This window comes from Oncorhynchus mykiss, chromosome 23 (genome assembly GCF_013265735.2).
Source record: "Oncorhynchus mykiss isolate Arlee chromosome 23, USDA_OmykA_1.1, whole genome shotgun sequence".
NCBI lineage: Eukaryota > Metazoa > Chordata > Actinopteri > Salmoniformes > Salmonidae > Oncorhynchus > Oncorhynchus mykiss.
Window position 1 is genome coordinate 47,189,250 of NC_048587.1, and position 21,443 is coordinate 47,210,692.

The 21,443-nt window shown below is 40.9% G+C and overlaps 1 protein-coding gene, 1 long non-coding RNA gene and 1 other non-coding gene across 6 annotated transcripts; 2 read left to right on the forward strand and 1 right to left on the reverse strand.

Annotated features, from left to right (window-relative positions):
• Nucleotides 1-466: 466 nt before the first annotated feature.
• On the reverse strand, nucleotides 467-539 carry trnar-ccu. The gene has a single exon. It is a non-coding gene; the product is annotated as a tRNA-Arg (tRNA).
• Nucleotides 540-649: 110 nt separating this feature from the next.
• On the forward strand, nucleotides 650-5,266 carry LOC110502876. Of its 2 annotated transcripts, none has more exons than XR_005039221.1 (6): nucleotides 650-802; nucleotides 1,502-1,610; nucleotides 1,791-1,927; nucleotides 4,087-4,449; nucleotides 4,641-4,769; nucleotides 4,922-5,266. It is a non-coding gene; the product is annotated as an uncharacterized LOC110502876 (long non-coding RNA). The 2 variants fall into 2 exon arrangements; XR_002470386.2 differs by lacking the exon at nucleotides 650-802 and adding an exon at nucleotides 914-1,337.
• Nucleotides 5,267-7,679: 2,413 nt separating this feature from the next.
• LOC110502877 (28 kDa heat- and acid-stable phosphoprotein) lies at nucleotides 7,680-15,412 on the forward strand. 3 transcript variants are annotated; one of them, XM_036960609.1, is made up of 6 exons: nucleotides 7,680-7,877; nucleotides 8,914-8,996; nucleotides 12,994-13,071; nucleotides 13,267-13,391; nucleotides 13,649-13,800; nucleotides 13,990-15,412. In XM_036960609.1, exons 2-6 carry the CDS (start codon nucleotides 8,976-8,978, stop codon nucleotides 14,022-14,024), a joined length of 411 nt encoding a protein of 136 aa, XP_036816504.1. In that variant the 5' UTR covers nucleotides 7,680-7,877; nucleotides 8,914-8,975; the 3' UTR covers nucleotides 14,025-15,412. The 3 variants fall into 3 exon arrangements, with proteins under 3 accessions (XP_036816504.1, XP_036816502.1, XP_036816503.1); XM_036960607.1 differs by lacking the exon at nucleotides 7,680-7,877 and adding an exon at nucleotides 8,067-8,279; XM_036960608.1 differs by lacking the exon at nucleotides 7,680-7,877 and adding an exon at nucleotides 8,075-8,279 and having other exon boundaries at nucleotides 13,996-15,412.
• Nucleotides 15,413-21,443: the final 6,031 nt, after the last annotated feature.

The following is a 21,443-nucleotide window of genomic DNA, read 5'->3' on the forward strand; positions in this document are numbered from 1 at the left end:
ACGTGGTCTGCGGTTGTGATGCCGGTTGGATTCTCTAAAATGACGTTGGAGGTGGCTTATGGTAGATATAGAGATATGGTAGAGATAAATTAACATTAAATGCTCTGCCAACAGCTCTGGTGGACTTTCCTGCAGTCAGCATGCCAATTGCATGCTCCCTCAAAACTTGAGACAGGGGTGGCAGGGTAGCCTAGTGGTTAGAGTGTATGACTAGTAACCGGAAGGTTGGGCACTGTTCCTAGGCCGTCATTGAAAATAAGAATCTGTTCTTAACTGACTTGCCTAGTTAAATAAAGGTGAAATAAAATAAAAAATAAAACATGTTGCTTTAATATTTTTGTTCAGTATAAATGTTAAGACAAGATAAATAATGTACATATATTCAAATGTTTGTGTGAAATCATCCATCATTGCATTTAGTTGTTGACACTGTTATTTATAAACAATTTAATGGACAAAAATATTTCACCCCAGATGGGACTCGAACCCACAATCCCTGGCTTAGGAGGCCAGTGCCTTATCCATTAGGCCACTGGGGCTTGTTATGAATAGAACGGCATCTGCCCATTATATCATTAATTATCCGGGGGCAATATGACGATAAATCTGTGACAGGTAATGACACTGAAAAAAATATTTCACGGGAAACAGTATTCCGTAAACAAAGAGACGCTATCACCATGGTGATGCGTTTACATTGATGGCTTATCCCACTCAAACTAAACAGCGGGGGCATTTATCAAGTGTTTACATTATTACAAGGATGAAATGTACACTTTGTCCAACTATAAAGAATCCAATGGTATGTAGTTACAGTAAACATTCATAAAAATGCAAAGTGATTTGATATCATCCAACTCAAATGCTGCGTTTCCATTTGTAAATTCTTCCATTATTACCTGTTTAGACAAAATGGATCTGTAGCACTTGCGCAGTAACCTGCATGTCTGTAAAAAGCCGCTTGCTGGGCTAGAAAGAGAAGGGAAGCCTCTGCTAACCAGAGATAACGAATTAGCTAGATCAATAAAAGCGTTGTACAGTCATTTAGCTAGCTATTTTAATATATGATTAAATAAACGACGAAGATAGTGGCGTAATATTGTTGCTGTTGGTAATCTTAGTTTGCAATGCTATGCTAACTTTAGCTAGCTACGTAGCTAACGTTACTTGACCACTATTTCCAAAACAGCAAAATAAGAAGTTATCAATCTAACATTAATCCTCCACAGTATATATTTGTCTCACAATATATGATGACGAAGATGCTGCTTTTTGGCAACACCTTCTGTCCAAAGAATACCCCTCGCAAGTCTGTTTCTGTCTTCAATCTGCACACGGTGAGTTGAGGAAATGTCTCTCGCCCAAAAAACATTCTGCACAATGTGCATCTGTTGTCTTTTATGTGAAGGAAGTTTCTACATCCCCCCTCTTAATTTGTTGAGTCTATTTGCATTTTATTTGTTTTCTTTTTCATTTGCTGTTTTGTTTCTCGCCTCAACAGTCTGAAGGGAATGTATCTGGGAAGGAGGCGCAGACTGAAAAATAGCAACCTATAGCTTGAAAAGGAGAACAACCTACTCAGGCTGAAGATTGACCTCCTGTTGGACATGGTAGATTCTCATCAGCTTGAAGCATCCCATTGAATACAGTTGCATAGATACAGTATAAGCCATACAATACAGAATGCTTATACAGTATAAGCCATACAATTAACCTTGAATACGGGATTCCCTTTATAGGCCATTATTAATAATTTATTGGAGCAAGTAACTGATTCCCTTTTTCTTAAGTTGTCAGAAACCACTGCAGATGGAGAAGGAGCTGGAAAAGATGAAGATTCACAGTCGAAGGAAGAAGTGATGAATAGAAAATTACAGACAGGTTCCCAGTGATACCTGAAAATGAAGAAGGGAATAGATAAAGGATGGTGAGTGTTAGTGACCAATTAATTGTATTTGATTTATTTTACCTTTATTTAACCAGGAAAGTCAGTTAAGAACAAATTCTTTATATATTTTGTTAACCTTTATTTAACTAAGCAAGTCAGTTAAGAACAAATTATTATTTACAATGAAGGCCTACCCCGGCCAAACCCTAACCCGGATGACATTGGGCCAATTGTGCGCCGCCCTATGGGACTCCCAATCACAGCCGGTTGTGATACAGCCTGGAATCGAACCAGGGTCTGTAGTGACGCCTCTAGCACTGAGATGCAGTGCCTGACACAGAACCCAAACCGTCTGCGTGCGTGCGCCATCGTGCATAAATTTATTTTGTCCCCCTACACCAAACGCGATCACGACACGCAGGTTAAAATATCAACACAAACTCTGAACCAATTATATTAATTTGGGAACAGGTCGAAAAGCATTAAACATTTATGGTAATTTAGCTAGTTTGCACTTGCTAGCTAATTTGTCCTATTTAGCTAGCTTGCTGTTGCTAGCTAATTTGTCCTGGGATATAAGCATTGAGTTGTTATTTTACCTGACAATTAATCCACAGATAAAACGGTCAACTGAATCGTTTCTAGTCATCTCTCCTCCTTCCAGGCTTTTTCATCTTTGAACTTACAGTGGGGCAAAAAAGTATTTAGTCAGCCACCAATTGTGCAAGTTCTCCCACTTAAAAAGATGAGAGGCCTGTAATTTTCATCATAGGTACACTTCAACTATGACAGACAAAATGAGAAAAAAATCCAGAAAATCACATTGTAGGATTTTTAGATTGGCATCTAAACTTTCATAGTATTACTACACCGACCGGCAACACAGTTCGTCTTTCAATCACCCACGTGGGTATAACCAATGAGGAGATGGCACGTGGGTACCTGCTTCTATAAACCAATGACAAGATGGGAGAGGCAGGATTTGCAGTGCAATCTGCGTCAGAAATAGAAAGGACTTCTATTTAGGGCCCTTGGCAACGCAGACAGTCGCGAGCAGTGTGGGTGCAATAATTGAATAACATAGATTTCTAAATTTATTTTGCAACGGGTTGCAAGTGATGTGGTCGGCCTACTAGACCACTGCACCACTCGGGAGCCCATGTACTGTATAAATTATATATTTATAATTTCTACGGATTAAAAATCATTGAAGTTATGATAGTTTAAATGTGTCCTGTCCTTTTATAAAAATGATTCATTATCTTTTGTAAGCCACTGATGACCTATTTTAGAATACTATGATTTCTGGTTTTGGCAGCTAAGTGTATTTTAATATTTGATTTCAGATTTTTTCTACTTTATTAAAAGGTTTTAGATACATTTCAGAAAGCTATGTTTTGTTTGTTTGCATACATGTCTGTATAAGTATGCAATTGCCCATGCTAATGCCACCGTCTGATGTGGTATTTTCAAGAGGTAGTGGCTGGTATTGGTGATTTATAGTGGTTAGTATTGGTGATTTATAGTGGCCGGTATTGGTGTTTATAGTGGCCGGTATTGATACAAGTATTGTTTTGAAAACCTTTGGCACCAGAATGAACAACACTTTCAGAATTTTCTGATTAATTCAGCGTTACGCTAAGCATGACCTTAGAATTGTCAGAAACCCAGGAGTGACAGGGACTATATTCTAGATGTGGAGGTCACACATCCAACATGTCTTCAGGACTATATCTTGAATTATTACTGCCTCTCTCTCAGTTCCCTGTGGTTTTGTGTCACAGGTGAGATGATTGTTGTTATTACAATGTAATTGCTAGATGGTTATTGTTACACCAGATGCTGAATATGACTGCAAGCTGTACTGCACAGACAAATGTCATTAGAGGTATTTAATTCTATGGCTCAATAGCTTTCACAAACTGGCCAAGTCCGTGTAAACAAATTCGGTAAAGACAATCATAATCCAAAGGCTCAGTCAGTCATACATTGAGTAAGCATTGCAGGTCAGGCTACACCGGTGTGTGGGAAAACACATAGACCTTTTGACCGAGTATGGAAATGAATTGACCAAGAGTGATGTTTGAATTATTAGTCATTGTACCAGTACAGTGTGAGCCACAGAACCTTTCTTCCAAAATATATCATTGATCGGTTTGTGAGGGTTTGACAAATGCATCTTCTTGGCCAACTTACAGACCCACTCCCTCCTCCTAGAGAGGACCATCCTCTTGAGGGACAATGGGAGTCAGTACAACCAAGAGGATGAGTGCTGGACCCCTGATGGTGGCTGGATGCTGGCTGGGGCTGGATGGTGGCTGGACCCCTGTTGGTTGCTGTGGCTGGATGGTGGCTGGGGCTAGACTTTGCCTGGGGCTGGATGGAAGCTGGGGCTGGATGGTGGCTGGGGCTACTCATCTGTTTCGTCGTCACTGGGTTCTCCTACGCCTCCCCCAAAGCTGTCAGTGTCTCCTTCAAGGAGCTGATGAGGGACTTTGATGTGGGCCACAGCGACACGGCCTGAATCTCCTCCATCATGCTGTCCATGCTCAATGGATCAGGTCAGAGGTCAATCATAGAGTTGATACAGGGGCCTCTGAGAGCTTGAATCGTATACGAAACAAAGCTGTCAGATGTAAAAAATAAACGTTCAATGGGAGAAACAAAACAGAAATGTGAGTCTCTTGTAGTTCTGCATCATTTCATTAATAAATACACATGGCCTGTTTGTCTGTGAACGCCTTCTGCCCAGGCCCAGTGTCCAGTATCACGGTCAACAGGTTTGACAGCAGGTCGGTGATGCAGGTCGGAGGTTTGCTGGCATCAGCAGGCATGGTGGGAGCTTCCATCACCACCGCCATTAAACAGCTTTACTTTTCAGGTACTTGCAACATATCACAATACACACTACTAATCCTTCTCTCTATCCAGCTCTAACGTGTAACTTCCCATAGTCTGTATACAATGATTTCGTTCCAGGCCCCCAATGACTAATGCTCCGTGTTCCTCTCTGTCCTGCCCCCCCTGGGTCAGGTTCTGCTAGACCACTATGGCTGAAGGGAAGCCTTTCTCATCATGGGGGACTGCTGCTCAACTGTGGGGCTTTCATGAGACCTGGAGAGGAGGAGGAAACGGGAGAAGGGAACGAACCAGCGCTGAAAGAAATGTTTCCTTCAAAAGTAGGAAAGGAGAAGAATGGAATAGAAAATAAGCTTTTGGACTTAAGGGGGATGCCTGAACAGGGGGCTGTTGATCTTCACTGAGTGGACAAAACATTTGGAACACCTTCCTAATATTGAGTTGCACCCCTTTTTCAGTCGGAATAGCCTCAATTCATTGGGGCATGGACTCTACAAGGTGTCAAGCGTTCCACAGGGATGCTGGCCTATGTTGACTCCAATGCTTCCCACAGTTGTGTCAAGTTGGCTGGATGTCGTTTGGGTGGTCAACCATTCTTGATACACACGGGAAACTGTTGACCGTGAAAACCACAGCAGCGTTGCAGTTCTTGACGCACTCAAACCGGTACGCCTGGCACCTACTAGCATACCATGTTCAAAGGCACTTAAATCTGTTATTTTGCCCATTCACCCTCTGAAGGGCACACGTACACAATACATGTCTCATTTGTCTCAAGGTTTGAAAATACTTCTTTAACCTGACTCCTCCCCACATGCACAAGTACAGTGAAATGCCTTTTTTGCAGCTCTAACCCCAACAATGCAGGAGTCAATAACAATGTAATACTAAAAAAAAAACATAAGGTATGAAAAAGCACACACACTAAATAGAAATAAGAAGATGAGAAAGTAAGACGCTATATACAGGGTCAGTAGTGAAATACAGGGCCAGTTCCAGGGTCAGTAGTGAAATACAGGGTCAGTAGCGAAATACAGGGTCAGTTCCAGGGTCAGTAGCTATATACAGGGTCAGTAGTGAAATACAGGGTCAGTTCCAGGGTCAGTAGCTATATACAGGGTCAGTTCCAGGGTCAGTAGCTATATACAGGGGCGGTTCCAGGTTCAGTTCCAATACCATATTTACAATATGCAGGGTTACTGGAGTGATAGAGGTACAGTGCCTTTAGAAAGTTTTCATACCCCTTGATTTATTCAACATTTTGTTGTGTTACAACCTGAATTCACAATACCCCATAATGACAAAGTGAAAACATTTTTTTGAAACGTTTGCCAATTTATTGAAAATGAAATACAGAAATATCTAATTTACATAAGTATTCACACCCCTGAATCAATACATATTAGAAGCACCTTGGCAGCCATTACAGCTTTGAGTATTTCTGGATAAATTGAGTTCTGGATTGTACAATTTGTACATTATTCTTTTTTTTTTTATTCTTCTAGTTCTGTAAAGTTGGTTGTTGATCATTGTTAGACAGTCATTTTCAAGTCTGGCTAGATTTCAAAGCAGATTTAAGTCAAAACTGTTAACTCGGACACTCAGGAACATTCAATGATGTCTTGGTAAACAACTCCAGTGTATAATTTGGCCTTGTGTTTTAGGTTATTTTCCTGCTGAAAGGTTCATTTGTCTCCAGTGGCAGTTTGAAAACAGACAGAACCAGGTTTCCCTCTTAAGATTGTGCCTGTGCTTAGCTCTAGTCCGTTTATTTTTTTATAAAAAAAACGCCCTAGTTCTTGCCAATCTGCGCGCGGGGGCCGTGAACTTCCTACAGGACTGGCATGCAGAAGAAATGCTGTCAAATCAAATCAAATGTATTTATATAGCCCTTCGTACATCAGCTGATATCTCAAAGTGCTGTACAGAAACCCAGCCTAAAACCCCAAACAGCAAGCAATGCAGGTGTAGAAGCACGGTGGCTAGGAAAAACTCCCTAGCCTGGCTGACGTTAGCCAGCCAGCCACCTGGCTAGAATTTGTAACATATCATACATTTTTGCAAATTCGTAACATATTGTACTTTTTAAAAAAAATAGGCATATTGTACAAATTGTAATTAGTAACATATCATCTGAAATGGGTGAAGGACATCCACAAATTAATACATACCATATGTAACGTAACATATCATACTAAATCAAAAACGTTTTTATTTGTCTCATGCGCAGAATACAGCAGGTGAACAACAGGTGAAATGCTTACTTACAAGCCCTTAACCAACAATGCACTTTTAAGAATATATATATTTTAATTAGAAATATAACAAATAATTAAGGAGCAACAATAAAATAATAGTAGCAAGGCTATTTACAGGGGGTTCCAGTACAGAGTCAATGTGCGGGGGCACCGGTTAGTCGAGGTAATTGAGGTAATATGTACGTGTAGGTAGAGGTAAAGTGACTATGCATGGATAATAGACAGAGAGTGGCATCAGCATAAAAATTAGGTTGGGGTGGGGAAAATGGAAATAGTCCGGTTAGCCATTTGATTAACTGTTCAAGAGTTATGGCTTGAGGGTAGAAGATGTTAAGAAGCCTTCTTGACCTAGACTTGGCGCTCCGGTACCACTTGCTGTGCAGTAGCAGAAAGAACAGTCTATGACTAAATGGAGTGTCTCCGATTTACATACAGAATCATACGAAATGCTCTGAGACCAGAATGCAGTGCCTGGTGTCAGATTTGATGCACCGGTACCGCTTGCTGTGCAGAAGCAGAGTCTATGGCTCGGATAGCTGGAGAATTTAACAATTGTCTGGGCCTTGCTTTCCCACCTCCTTATATAGAGGTCCTGGATGGCAGGGAGTTCGGCCCCAGTGATGTACTGGGTTGTCCCCACCACCCTCCATGCACCATGTGATCTTGGGCAGTGCTGTTGCCAAACCAAGCAGTGACGCAGTCAATCAAGATACTCTCATTGGTGCAGCTGTATAACTTTGGAGGATTTGAGGGCCCATGCCAAACTTTTTCACTTCCTGAGGGGGAAGAAGCTCTGTCGTGCCTTCTTTACAACTGTGTGAGTGGACCGTTTTAAGTCGTTTGTGATTTGGACACCTGGCTCTGGCTGGCTGGTAAGGTGCAATATTTTCTAATTCAAAAATGACCGCCACCTAAAATAATTAGGGCGGTGCTTACTAAAGCAACGCACTTACAGATATGTGTTTTCATTGGCTATGTTTACTTTCCGTTCACTCTGCATGTATTTTGGTGATATGAATGGTCTGTTGACAAGCCTGTCAAAATTCCTGTCTAGCGATTGGCTGAATATTGCATCATCACAGCCTTTCACTCTTGTCGCTCTGAAGCGGGTAAAGTATTGTGCATTTGTCTAGCAGGAGACAAGTATTTTCTTGTGAAGGCCTTTTCTTTGGAAAATAAACACTGTTTTGCTGGAAACAGTGAAGTTATTTATTTTTTAAATAGATTTTCTGTGTTAGTTGTTCAAGTTCCTGTACCAAATATGCCAAGAGGCGGTAAGTATCAAACGCCGTTATTTTTGCTAACGTTCCAAATGTAGCTAACATTAGCTAGCCATACAACGGAACATTACCTTAAAATAAATATAGCTAACTGTCGTTAGCTAGCGACTTGGAAGGATCTGGCAAAATGTATGTTTTGTTGAGGTTCCCCGTTTCGTGAGAACTGACATCGCTTGCTAGCCACTAGCCATAGAGAAGCAAATTGACACCTGGCAACTTGATTTGCCAGATAGCCATCTAGCTACTGTAGTCACTGTACGCTAACGTTAACTATGTAACGTTAGTTGTTAGCTTGCTAGCTGTTAGGCTACTGTCACTAGCTAATGTTAGCTAAACTGTTCATCTGGCTAGCACCATGTGCACCCGGTTGATTTCTTCCATTTACGTTCATGTCAGTATCATGTTTCTTGGCAAGCATTTACTGTCCCCCCTGATAGTAATGATATGTGGCTAATGAGTTATGCCACAAATGTATCCAGGCAGCGAAGAAGTTAAATCACTTTTATGGATTGGATACTGACATCTGTAGTTAACCATGCCGCAGTGAGCAAACGTCATGCCTGACTCATCTCTTTGTTTTCTGTTATCTCTACAACATGCCACGCGCTCTCTCATTTGGGGTTTTAAGGTAAAAAAGGTCACAAGGGTCGGGGAAAGCAGTTCAGCAATCCAGAAGAGATCGACAGACAGATGAAAGCACAGAGAGAGCTGGTGAGTAAAGGACCCATGTCTCTGAGGGGATATCAAGTTTTTGCACCTTTGTGAGTAACAAAAGCTCTAGACCAGTAATGGGTAACTTTGATGGGGGTGGGTTCTACAAAACATCTGAACTCTGCATGAGAGGCCGCAGTGGCTTGCAGGTCTGAATACCCACATCCATACATTTTTATTTATTTTTATTTAACCAGGTAGGCTAGTTGAAAACAAGTTCTCATTTGCAACTGTGACCTGGCCAAGATAAAGCAAAGCAATTCGACACATACCCTTGTAAAACTGACCATCCTGCTGATCCTCGACTTCGACGATGTCATTTTCAAAATAGCCTCCAATACCCTACTCAATAAATTGGATGCAGTCTATCACAGTGCCATCTGTTTTGTCACCAAAGCCCCATATACTACCCATCACTGCGCCCTGTACGCTCTCGTTGGCTAGCCCTCGCTTCATACTCGTCGCCAAACCCACTGGCTCCAGGTCATCTACAAAACCCTGCTAGGTAAAGTCCCCCCTTATCTCAGCTCGCTGGTCACCATAGCAGCACCCACCTGTAGCACGCGCTCCAGAAGGTGTTTCTCTCTGGTCACCCCCAAAGCCAATTCCTCCTTTGGCCGCCTCTCCTTCCAGTTCTCTGCTGCCAATGACTGGAACGAACTACAAAAATCTCTGAAACTGGAAACACTTATCTCCCTCACTAGCTTTAAGCACCAACTGTCAGAGCAGCTCACAGATTACTGCACCTGTACATAGCCCACCTATAATTTAGCCCAAACAACTACCTCTTTCTCTACTGTATTTTATTTATTTATTTGGCTCCCCATTATTTTTATTTCTACTTTGCACATTCTGCCACTGCAAATCTACCATTCCAGTGTTTTACTTGCTATATTCTATTTACTTCACCACCATGGCCTCTTTTTTTTTTTTTTTTGTGCCTTTACCTCCACCTCCCTTATCTCACCTCATTTGCTCACATTGTATATAGACTTATTTTTCTACTGTATTATTGACTGTATGTTTGTTTTTACTCTGTGTTGTTGTGTGTGTCGAACTGCTTTGCTTTATCTTGGCCAGGTCGCAATTGTAAATGAGAACATGTTCTCAACTTGCTTACCTGGTTAAATAAAGGTGAAATAAAAAAACATACAACACAGTTACACATGGAATAAACAAACACACAATCAATAATACAGTAAAAAAAAATATATATATATATATATATATATATATATATATATATATATATATATATATATATATATATATGTGTATATATATACACACACACACACACACACACAGCATGTGCAAATGAGGTAGGATAAGAGAGGTAAGGCAATAAATAGGCCATGGTGGCGAAGTAATTACAATATAGCAATTAAACACTGGAATGGTAGGGTGTGCAGAAGATGAATGTGCATGCAGTCCTAGCCTTTCCCAAAATGTGAATAATATTAAAATCTATTTTTTATGTACATGAATGAATAAAGCCTACATGTCAAAGTGTAGGTGATTTGCATGTTTTCCAGGGGTTGCGTTCAGAAATCTGCATTTTCAAAACGCAGACCATAAACTATTTTTAAACCTGTTTTTTATATCCAAAGTAGTGTTTTTTTTTTTTTTTTTTTTTTTTACTTCATTAGTGTTCAACTATAGTTTTCATTCACAGAAAATACATTAGTGCAACACACTTGGCAGAAAATAGCTTCATCTTTATCAATGACAACGAAGTGCAACGCTATTTGGCTAGCAGGAAATTAGCTGCCAATGAAAAGGGAAGGATTTTTTTTTTGCAAAAATGATGCATGGCCATCACATTTCTAATGTTTATCATGGAAAGAATGTAGCCAGCTACATTTACTAATGTTTTGCTTGAAGTTAATCTTGCATTTTACCTGAGAAAAGTAGCACAGAAATATAGCTATACATCAGAGCGCTGTCTGCTGATAGAATGCCTGTGAAATCTCATCAGTGACGTGTAATTGAAGCACAAAATTTGTCTTCTGCCAAGAAGAAATTACAATTGGAGGCATTTTAGATATGCGTTTGCAAAATGCAGCAAGATATTTCTTGTGCTTTTTCTCTTTTGTTTTCTCTCTGTGTTAACACGACCCCTGTTGGCTACAGCCTCGTTAGCATTGGTTTGGATACATATGGGGGGTCAAACTTTAATGAAACTTTTAATTACATAAATATAGGCTAAACGCCAGTCATTTTTGACAAATATAATGAAGGAAGGATATTTAACGTCTAACGGGTTGATTCTGACGACTCAAGGCACAGTTCGTTCAGATCAAATCACTAGACCGGATAGTGAAGGACAGTGCCCGTTGCGCACCGGATATTTGCACGTAGCTTACAGCCGTGTGTGCATTGAGTTTATAGTTTTATTTCTTCATATGATCAACATTTTAAGCTAAACGATATGTTGCATCAGCCTCGTTGCTTTTTTAAAAATATTTTATATATATATGTCCAGTAGTTGTGTGAATTATGTCGACCCAGAACTGTCCCAGAGTCTGTTTTGAACTGTGTAGATATATTTTTTTGTAATCCCAGGGACCACGGGACTTGTAGTATTTGGATATAATTTTGCAGTATATTTTATAGGCTACAAATGGTGGCCAACCATCCTCCAGGACATCCTTAAAGGGCCAGTGTTTTGAGAAAGTCTTGAATATGCAAAGAAGACAATAGACAGTGTAGCCTACATTTTTGTCAGATTCTCTATAGTAAAAAAGAGTAACGCATTTTATTTTGTAAATTGGTTCCTTGCATCATACAATGATGTAAAAAAATTGTTACAAACCAGAATTTTTTTTGTTGGGGGGGGGACTTATTTTTCCAAAGGACAAATTAAGTTTATGTATTCTGCTATTCTAACTCTCAAAAGTAAGTTGAGAGCCCAACTGAGTTACCCCATCTCTGCTCTAGACAGATCCAGTGGTGGAAACTGTACCTATTTGTCATACTTGAGTAAAAGTAAAGATGCCTTAATATAAAATTACTCAAGTGAAAGTCACCCAGTAACGTACTACTTGAGTAAAAGTATTTGTTTTCAAATATACTGAAGTATCAAAAGTAAATGTAATTGCTAAAATATACTTAAGTATCATTTACAGATAGCCAGGGGAACACTCATAATTTACAAACGTAGCATGTTCTCTTGATAAGTCTGTGAATTGGACCATTTTCTTGTCCTGCTAAGCATCCAAAATGTAATGAATACTTTTCGCTGTCAGGGAAAATGTATGGAGTAAAAATGATATTTTCTTTAGAAATGTAGTGAAGTAAAAGTAATCAAAAATGATTATTTAAAAACAGATACCCCAAATATGGAATTAAGTAAAAAATACTTTAAAGTGCTTTATACCACTGGACAGATCCATGTATTTTTATACAGGGTTCTAGCTTCAAGTGCAGGGAGAGATATGACCCCTGGGTTTACATTTTGGAAGGTGCTGGTGTCTTAAACTGCACTTTCTAGTTGCAGGTGAAACTCTGAAAACAAGGAAATATTCAAAGACATTCATCCACTTTTTGTACCGAGTGAGAAATGCCTCCTGCATGTGTGTAGATATTTGTGTTGTTTGGTCACACAGTGTGCTGCGCTGTTATGTTCTTCTACATGTGGTCGCGGCACTTACAAATGACTAGTTCCAGCAATGACGTAGGGAAATGGAGATGTCCATCAGCTAAATGGCAAGGGAACTCTCCACTCGGTGCAAAAAGTGGATTTAACATTTGTTTTAAAATTATTCTCTGGTTTTTGGAGTTCCCCCTGCCCTCCAAATCGAGAATGAAGGCGGTATCGCCAAATAAAGGTTGGTTGAAAATGTGTTTACAATGCTATAGCCCTGCTCCTTGACTTCCTGCACCAGCTAATTCGGCTGGTAACATTGACATATATATACTCCAAGGTATGAGAAATGCATTTCAAACACCAACATCATCGCTTTAACATGATCTAATAGGTGTGTGTGTGTGACAGGAGGCGAATGGCGGGGTAGAGAAGGAGGAGGAGAAGTCATCAGGATCTGACGACAGCAGCAGTGAAGAGGAGGACATTGTGAGTGAGGGCGCTCCTTTTTAATGTCTAGTTCTAGGCCTCCCGCCAAGGAATTAGAAGTGTTGATGCGGGGTTTTACTGAGAGACTTGTGAAGATTCTCCTACTCACTTTGAAAGTGTTATCTGCCAACACTACTGTAGTCAGAGCAGCAATGTTGACTCTGTTCAATGTCTTGACGTTCTCTGTTATTACAGAACAAGAAGAAGAGTGGAGTGGAGGGATTGATCGAGATTGAGAATCCCAACCGCATATCGCAGAAAAGTAAGAAGGTGACCGAGCTAGATGTCAACGCACCCAAAGAGCTGTCACGCAGAGAGAGGTGGGGGCCCTTCAAGTCTCAGGCCTATGCCTAAAATTAAATGACTAAAGGTAGTAATTTCAGAAATAACCCATTTTGACTTGGAAGCGTTTGGGTTAGTGAAGGTCTTGGGAGTAGGTGTCGGCAAGAAGATTTATTTAATTTCCACTCAGCACGCCCAGTTAACATTCCGATGGAAATGATAACAGCAAATGTGGTGGGGTTGTTAATAGACCTTGGACTTTTTGATAGCAGGATTTTGTTACGCTCTGTCTCAGGGAGGAGATTGAGAAGCAGAAGGCAAAGGAGCGCTACATGAAGCTGCACCTGGAGGGGAAGACGGACCAGGCACGGGCTGACCTTGCCAGGCTGGCCATCATCAAGAAGCAGAGAGAGGACGCACAAAAGAAGAGGGACGGCCTCAAAAAAGGTGAGGGATTACACATCTACTGTGCTAGTACTTTGTGCTGTAAAGTCCGCTAGGTATTGGTATTTCTCTATGCTAATCTGAGACGGCCATACAGGAACTGTTGTGTTAATTCAGACAGACTGGTTTAAGTGTTACTCCTTTTGAATTCAGTGCCTAACCAACTGTGTCTTTTATCTGACGATTTCCTAGAAAAAGAAGCTGAAGACTCCAAGTCTAAGCGTTAGTCCCCTGTCTCCCGAGGAATTGGCCTGGCAAACGTTCTGGGGAGGCTGGAGAGACGAGAGAAGATTGTAGGAGGGAGGGGACCAATACGAGGGTTGTCGGCTCAGGGGTACCATGTGCTTCGGCTCCTGCCCTTCATCTCCGATGAGGGAAGGGTGTGAGCGGGGCGTTTTTGGAGGACACGGGAAGGGGGGGGGGGGGTGGAGGTGCACTTTGGGTACGCCTGTTTAGTTTCTCTGAATTGTGAGGTTACAACTGCAGGTGTTCTAGTGTCTTCACTCCTCCCCTGTGTTCTTATTCTAAAGCTGCTGGAGATCATTCTTTAATTTTTACATTTTAACACTGTTTACTTAGGAATGGGAAATGTTGGGATGATGAGGGATTTGTATACCTTCTCCTACATCGAACCTGTTTTAAGGTGATTCAAGAGGAGGTGGTTGGGATTGAGGAACACTAGTCAGATCCATCTTATATAGGAAGTCTATGTACTCTTTATTATTGTCTTGTTCTGGCCTTTGTCTCTACCGGCTGTGTCTTCATTCACAACCTGACCATTTTAAAGGCCTTTGGCCGCAAAGGAAAGATGTTGGAAAGAGCTGTCCCAGAGGCAGTAGTGTTTGACAAAACATACGTCAAGGAATCAATCAGCCTTTGTGCCACTTACTTGTAGGCTGTTCATTTCCTGGAGCTTTTATTCTGTTGGATGTGTTGGTTTTTCTGCCCAGACATGTTCAGCTGTTTGAGCTGTCACCTTGCTCTAATTTCTCTTTAAACCACCTGGCAGTGTAACATCTAGTAAAAAAGTTAAATTGGTATAAAACGGGGCATAATGATATTTCACAATAATAAAATTGAAAAAGCATCGCTATAGCCTCCTACTGGATGTCTCTTTCTCAGCACTATGGGTCACTAAGGCTTTCTCTTGAAAGGGACCATTATTTTGTTCCCTTTAACAGTTAACACAGGACCAAGTCAATGGTCGCGTTCCCCTGCTCAGACGTTGCATGCATCAGCCAATGGTTGCGTGCCACGTCATGGACTGCTGTCAGGCACCAGATTGCTATAACATCCAGACATTATAAGATCTGGCAGGCATCAGCAACCCCTGGGCAGAGGAACTCGCCCACTGTCTGTCTCTCTGATAGTTATGACGGTGCTATGCTGTAGTGCAATGGTTGGAACCTGATATGCCTTTAACAGGAAAGCAATATTCTCTGAATGGAGGTTGTGGCGAAAACTAATTTCTCTCTTGAAAACATACAGTATATACAAAGTGTTTTAATGTTTATAAAAAGGACTCTCCAGGACTGAAAGGATTGGTCGGATAATTGGTTGACTCGTCTATTTGAATTCTGTTGTATAGAAATAAATACATTACTAGATGAATGAATAACTATTTGAATTGGTTTTGATTTGAATGGACTTACACAATACATCCATGGTCTAGACCTGTGGTTTCCAACCCTTTTCACTTACTGTATTACGGTGGGAACCACTGGTCTATACCACATCAAATATGAAATTTCAGAAGTTGTAGGCCTATGTACATTTAACGGTGGTTGTTTTTAGGCCTGTACACCATAGTATAGAAGTTTGTCCTTGCACCCCACAAAGCTATTCAGACAAAATATCTGCTTTTGCTTCAAATGCTGATGTGAATGGTCTGATAGACGGTGTGAAAAACTGACTCCACTGCTTGGCTTCTATGGTGTCGTGGAACAGGAGTGATGACACAAGATTATGATACTGTAGTGCAGGGTTTCCCAAACTGTCCTGCCCCCCCCCCCCCCCCTGGGTGCACGTTTTAATTTTTGCCCTAGCACTACACAGCTGATAAAAATAATCAACTCATCAAGCTTTGATTATTTTATTCAGCTGTGGGCAGCTGCAAGGACAAAAACATGCACCCAGGGGGGGCCCCAGGACCGAGTTTGGCAAACCCTGCTGTAGTGCACAGGTGTCAAACTCATTCCACAGAGAGCCTAGTGGCTGCGGGTTTTCGTTCCTCACTTATACCTGACTGATGAATTAAGGTCACTAATTAGTAAGAAACTCCCCACACCTGGTTGTCTAGCTCTTAATTAGGCCCTCCGTGGAACCAGTTTGACACCCCTGCTGTAGTGGATTTGGGTGACAGCACTGATGGTCTCTATAATACATACAGGTCCAACACATTATTGTATGTATATGGGCTGAAGATTGTTGCTCATTCATTTTCAACACTTCACCCCATACCTATAACTAGCAATTTCACTGTTGCCACCAGGCTGCAGTATTTGAAAAGACCATAACTGACAATCTGCACACACATGCAACTTTACTGCTATTGTAGATACACTGGAAATGTTTAGAACTGCATGCAATCTGTATTTATCCAGTGGTGTGTCCAAACTATAATATAAGCCTATGAAAAAAGGATAGCTAGGATAGATGGCTGTTAAATCGCCACTCACATACCATCATTATTAGATTCAATATGAGAAGTCCTAACCAGATGTCAATAATGTTTCCTCTTCTCACATCATGATCTGGTGTGTGCTGTGGACAGACTGCTTCCATTTACAGAAGTGTAGACAGAACAGAATCCAGGAGATGTCAGATGGCCCAGTATTAACCTATCACCATAAAGAAAGACCTATTCAGATTCTCCTGTAATGTAAGTATCATGCATGTCCTCAAGTTTTCAGGAAGGTTTGATGTTGACAAAGATGCCCCTATTCAGTCATTATTTTAAAAAGAAAATGTTAGGTGTCTTTTTACTACCACAATCTACTACTGAATGTATGGTGCAACCTCAACCAACATATACTCAGTTACAGAGCCTTCAGAAAGTATTTATACTTGTTGACTTATTTCACAAAATCTCACCCGTCTACACACAATACACCATAATGACAAAGTTAAAACATGTTTTTATACATTTTTGCAGATGTATTGAAAATGAAATACAGATATGTCATTCACATAAGTATTCACACCACTTGAGTAAATGCTTTGTAAAAACACCTTAGTCTGCTATAATCGCTGCCATTCTGGGTAAATCTAAGAGCTTTCCACACTTGGATTGTGCAACATTTGCCCATTATTCTTTTCAAAATTCTTCAAGCTGTGTCTTCTTGATTAGCATCTCCAGTATATATTTTTGCCTTGTGTTTTAGGTTATTGTCCTGCTGAAAGGTTAATTAATCTCACAGTGTCTGGTAAAAAGCAAGTTTTGCTGAACCAGGTTTTCCTCTAGGATTTTGCCTGTGCATAGATCCATTCAGGATAAAAAATAAACTGAAAAACTCCCCAGTCCTTAACGATTACAAGCCAAGCATACCCATAACATGATGCATTCACCACTATTCTTGAAAATATGGAGAGTGGTACTCATTAACAGTTTGTATTCAAGACAAAAATTGAATTGCTTTGACACATTTTTTGCAGTAATACCTTAGGATGCATGCCTTGGAATATTTTTATTCTGTATAGGTTTCCTTTTCACTCTGTCAATCAGGTTAATATTGTGTAGTAACTATAATGTTGTTGATCCATCCTCTGTTTTCTATCACGGCCGTTAAACTCTGTTGCCGTTTTGAAGTCATTAATTGGCCTCATGGTGATATCCTTTGTGGTTTCCTTAATTAATAATTACTGCTTTTAAAAATGTTACCTATCTACCAATTGGTTCTCCCTGCGAGGCATTGGAAAACCTCCCTGGTCTTTATTTCAAGTTTTAATGTCACATGAACAAGTACTGTGAAATGCCATTCTTGCAAACTCAAAACCCAACAATGTAATAATCAATAACAATGTATTACTAGAAAAAACACACGAGAAATATGAAGAACACAATAAGTAAGTAAGCATACTATATACAGGGTCAGTTTCAAAACCATATTTACAATGTGCAGGTTATTGGAGTAATGGAGGTAGATACAGTTGAAGTCAGAAGTTTACATACATCTTAGCCAAATACATTTAAACTCAGTTTTTCACAATTCCTGATATTTAATCCTAGTAAAGATTCCCTGTCTTAGGTCAGTTAGGATCATCACTTTATTTTAAGAATGAAATGCCAGAATAATAGAGAGAAATATTTATTTCAGCTTTTATTTCTTTCATCACATTCCCAGTGGGTCAGAAGTTTACATACACTCAATTAGTATTTGGTTGCATTGCCTTTAAATTGTTTAACTTGGGTCATATGTTTCGGGTACTCTTCCACAAGCTTCCCACAATAAGGTGGGTGAATTTTGGCCCATTCCTCCTGACAGAGCTGGTGTAACTGAGTCAGGTTTGTAGACCTTGCTCGCACACGCTTTTTCAGTTCTGCCCACAAACTTTCTATAGGATTGAGGTCAGGGCTTTGTGATGGCCACTCCAATACCTTGACTTTGTTGTCCTTTTTTGCCATTTTGCCATAACTTTGGAAGTATGCTTGGGGTCAGTATCCATTTGGCTGACCAATTTGTGACCAAGCTTTATCTTCCTGACTGATGTCTTGAGATGTTGCTTCAATATATCCACATAATTTTCATGCCTCATGATGCCATCTATTTTGTGAAGTGCACCAGTCCCTCCTGCAGCAAAGCACTCCCACAACATGATGCTGCTACCCCCGTGCTTCACGGTTGGGATGGTGTTCTTCGGCTTGCAAGCCTCCCCCTTTTTCCTCCAAACATAACAATGGTCATTATGGCCAAACAGTTATATTTTTGTTTCATCAGACCAGAGGACATTTCTCCAAAAAGTACAATCTTTGTCCCCGTGTGCAGTTGCAAACCGTAGTCTGGCTTTTTTACGGCGTTTTTGGAGCAGTGGTTTCTTCCTTGCTCAGCAGCCTTTCAGGTTATGTCGATATAGGACTAGTTTTACTGTGGATATAGATACTTTTGTACCGGTTTCCTCCAGCATCTTCACAAGGTCCTGTGCTGTTGTTATGGGATTGATTTGCACTTTTCGCACCAAAGTACGTTAATCTCTAGGAGACAGAACGCGTCTCCTTCCTGAGCTGTATGACGGCTATGTGGTCTCATAGTGTTTATACTTGCGTACTGTTGTTTGTATAGATGAACTTGGTACCTTCAGGCGTTTGGAAATTACTCCCAAGGATGAACCAGACTTGTGAAGGTCTACAATTTTATTTCTGAGGTCTTGGCTGATTTCTTTTGATTTTCCCATGATGTCAAGCAAAGAGGCACTGAGGTTGAAGGTAGGCCTTGAAATACATCCACAGGTACACCTCCAATTGACTCAAATTATGTAAATTAGCCGATCAGAAGCTTCTAAAGCCATGACATAATTTTCTGGAATTTTCTAAGCTGTTTAAAGGCACAGTCAACTTAGTGTATGTAAACTTCTGACCCACTGGAATTGTGATACAGTGAATTATAAGTGAAATAATATGTCTGTAAACAATTGTTGGAAAAATGACTTGTGTCATGCACAAAGTAGATGTCCTAACCGACTTGGCAAAACTAGAGTTTTTTAACAAGAAATTTGTGGAGTGGTTGAAAAACAAGTTTTAATGACTCCAACCTAAATGTATGTAAACTTCCGACTTTAACTGTATGTATAGGGTTAAGGGAACTAGGCAACAGGATATAAGATAAACAAAGTAGCAGCAGTTTGTATGTGATTGGGTGTGTGTGTCTGCACGATTTGATTTGAGTGGGTGTGCATGTGGGTCGTGTCAGTATAAATGTATGTGCATGTTATGTGCGAGTGAGCAGATGATGGAGTGTGTGCGAGTGTGTACGGCCCTGTGAGTGTGCATAGAGACAAAAATAAAAAGGTCAATGAGGATACAAGGTTAGCTCTGATAGTCTTTGGGGCTATTTTGTTAGCTATATAACAGTCTTATGGCATGAGGATAGAAGCTGTTTAAGACCCTGTAGGTGCCAGACTTGATGCACAAGTATCGCTTGGCATGCGGAAGCAGAGAGAATAGTCTATGGCTTGGGTGGTTGGAGTCTTTCATGATTTTCCGGGTCTTCCTTTCACACTGCCTAATATAGATGTCCTGGAGAGATGTACTGGGCTTTCCGGGACCACTCTGTGTAGTGCCATGCGATCGAGGTCGATGCCATACCAGGCAGTGATGCATCCAGCCAAAATGCTCTCAATGTTACAGCTGTAGAACTTCTGGAGGATTTTAAGGCCCATGCCAAACTTTTTCAACCTCCTGAGGGGGAAGAGGCGCTGTTGTCCCTGCTTCATGACTGTGTGTGTGTTTAGACCATTTTAAGTCTTAAGTGATTTGGACACAGAGTAACTTGAAGCTCTCGACCTGCTCCACCGTGACCCCGTCAATGTGGATATGGGTGTGTTCACCCCCCCGTTTGGTGTAGTCCACGATCAGCTCCTTGGTCTTACTGACGTTGAGGGAGAGGTTGTCTCTCTGGTACCACACTGCCAGGTCATTGACCTCCCTGTAGACCGACTCATCGTCAGCGGTGATCAGGCCTACCACCGCCGTGCTGTCAGCTAACTTGATGATGGTGTTGCGTGGCCACGCAGTCGTGGGTGAACAGGGAGTACAGGAGGGGACTAAGCGTGGGGCCCCTGTGTTGAGGGTCAGCATGGTGGAGGTGATGTTGTCTACCCTCACCACCTGGGGTTGGCCAGTCAGGAAGTCCAGGATCCAGTTACAGAGGGAGGTGTTCAGACCCAGAGTCCTAAGCTTGGTGACGAGCTTGGAAGGGAGCGTTGGATGGCTCTGTGGAGGTCATAGCGGGCCTTCTTGTACTTATTCCTGTTGTCTACGATAGCTATGTGTGTGGTATCCCTGTCTTTTAGTTTAGCACCAACCTTGGTGTTAATCCAGGGCTTTTGATTGGAAAGGCAGCAACCCTCACCGTGTGGACAACAACGCCGATACATTTTCTATTGAAGCCGGTGACATTGCAGATAATTACATTTGTGGGGTACAGAGATAAGATAGTCATTCAAAAATCATGTTAAACACTATTATTGCACACAGTGTGAGTCCATGCAACTTATCATGTGACTTGTTAAGAAAATGTTTACTCCTGAATTGATTTAATCTTGCCATAACAAAGGGGTTGAATACTTATTGACTCAAGACATTTCAGCTTTTCCTTTTAAATTAGTTTGTCAATTTTTTTTATCAAAATAAACATAATTCCACTTTGACGTTATTGGGTATTGTGTGTTGGCCAGTGACATAAAATCTCAATGTAATCCATTTTAAATTCAGGCTGTAACACAACAACATGTTGAACAAGTCAAGCGGTGTGAGTACTTTCTGAAGGCACTAAATAGGCAGATTACAATATCTAGATGGATATACATCTATGACTCAGATAGATATTACATGATACTGTTTCACATTGTGATATTAGAGAAAAAAAACTCTTCCCCCTGCTGTTGCTTCAGTTGAAGCAACTTCCTCTTCTCTCAGACCTGTGTGACAG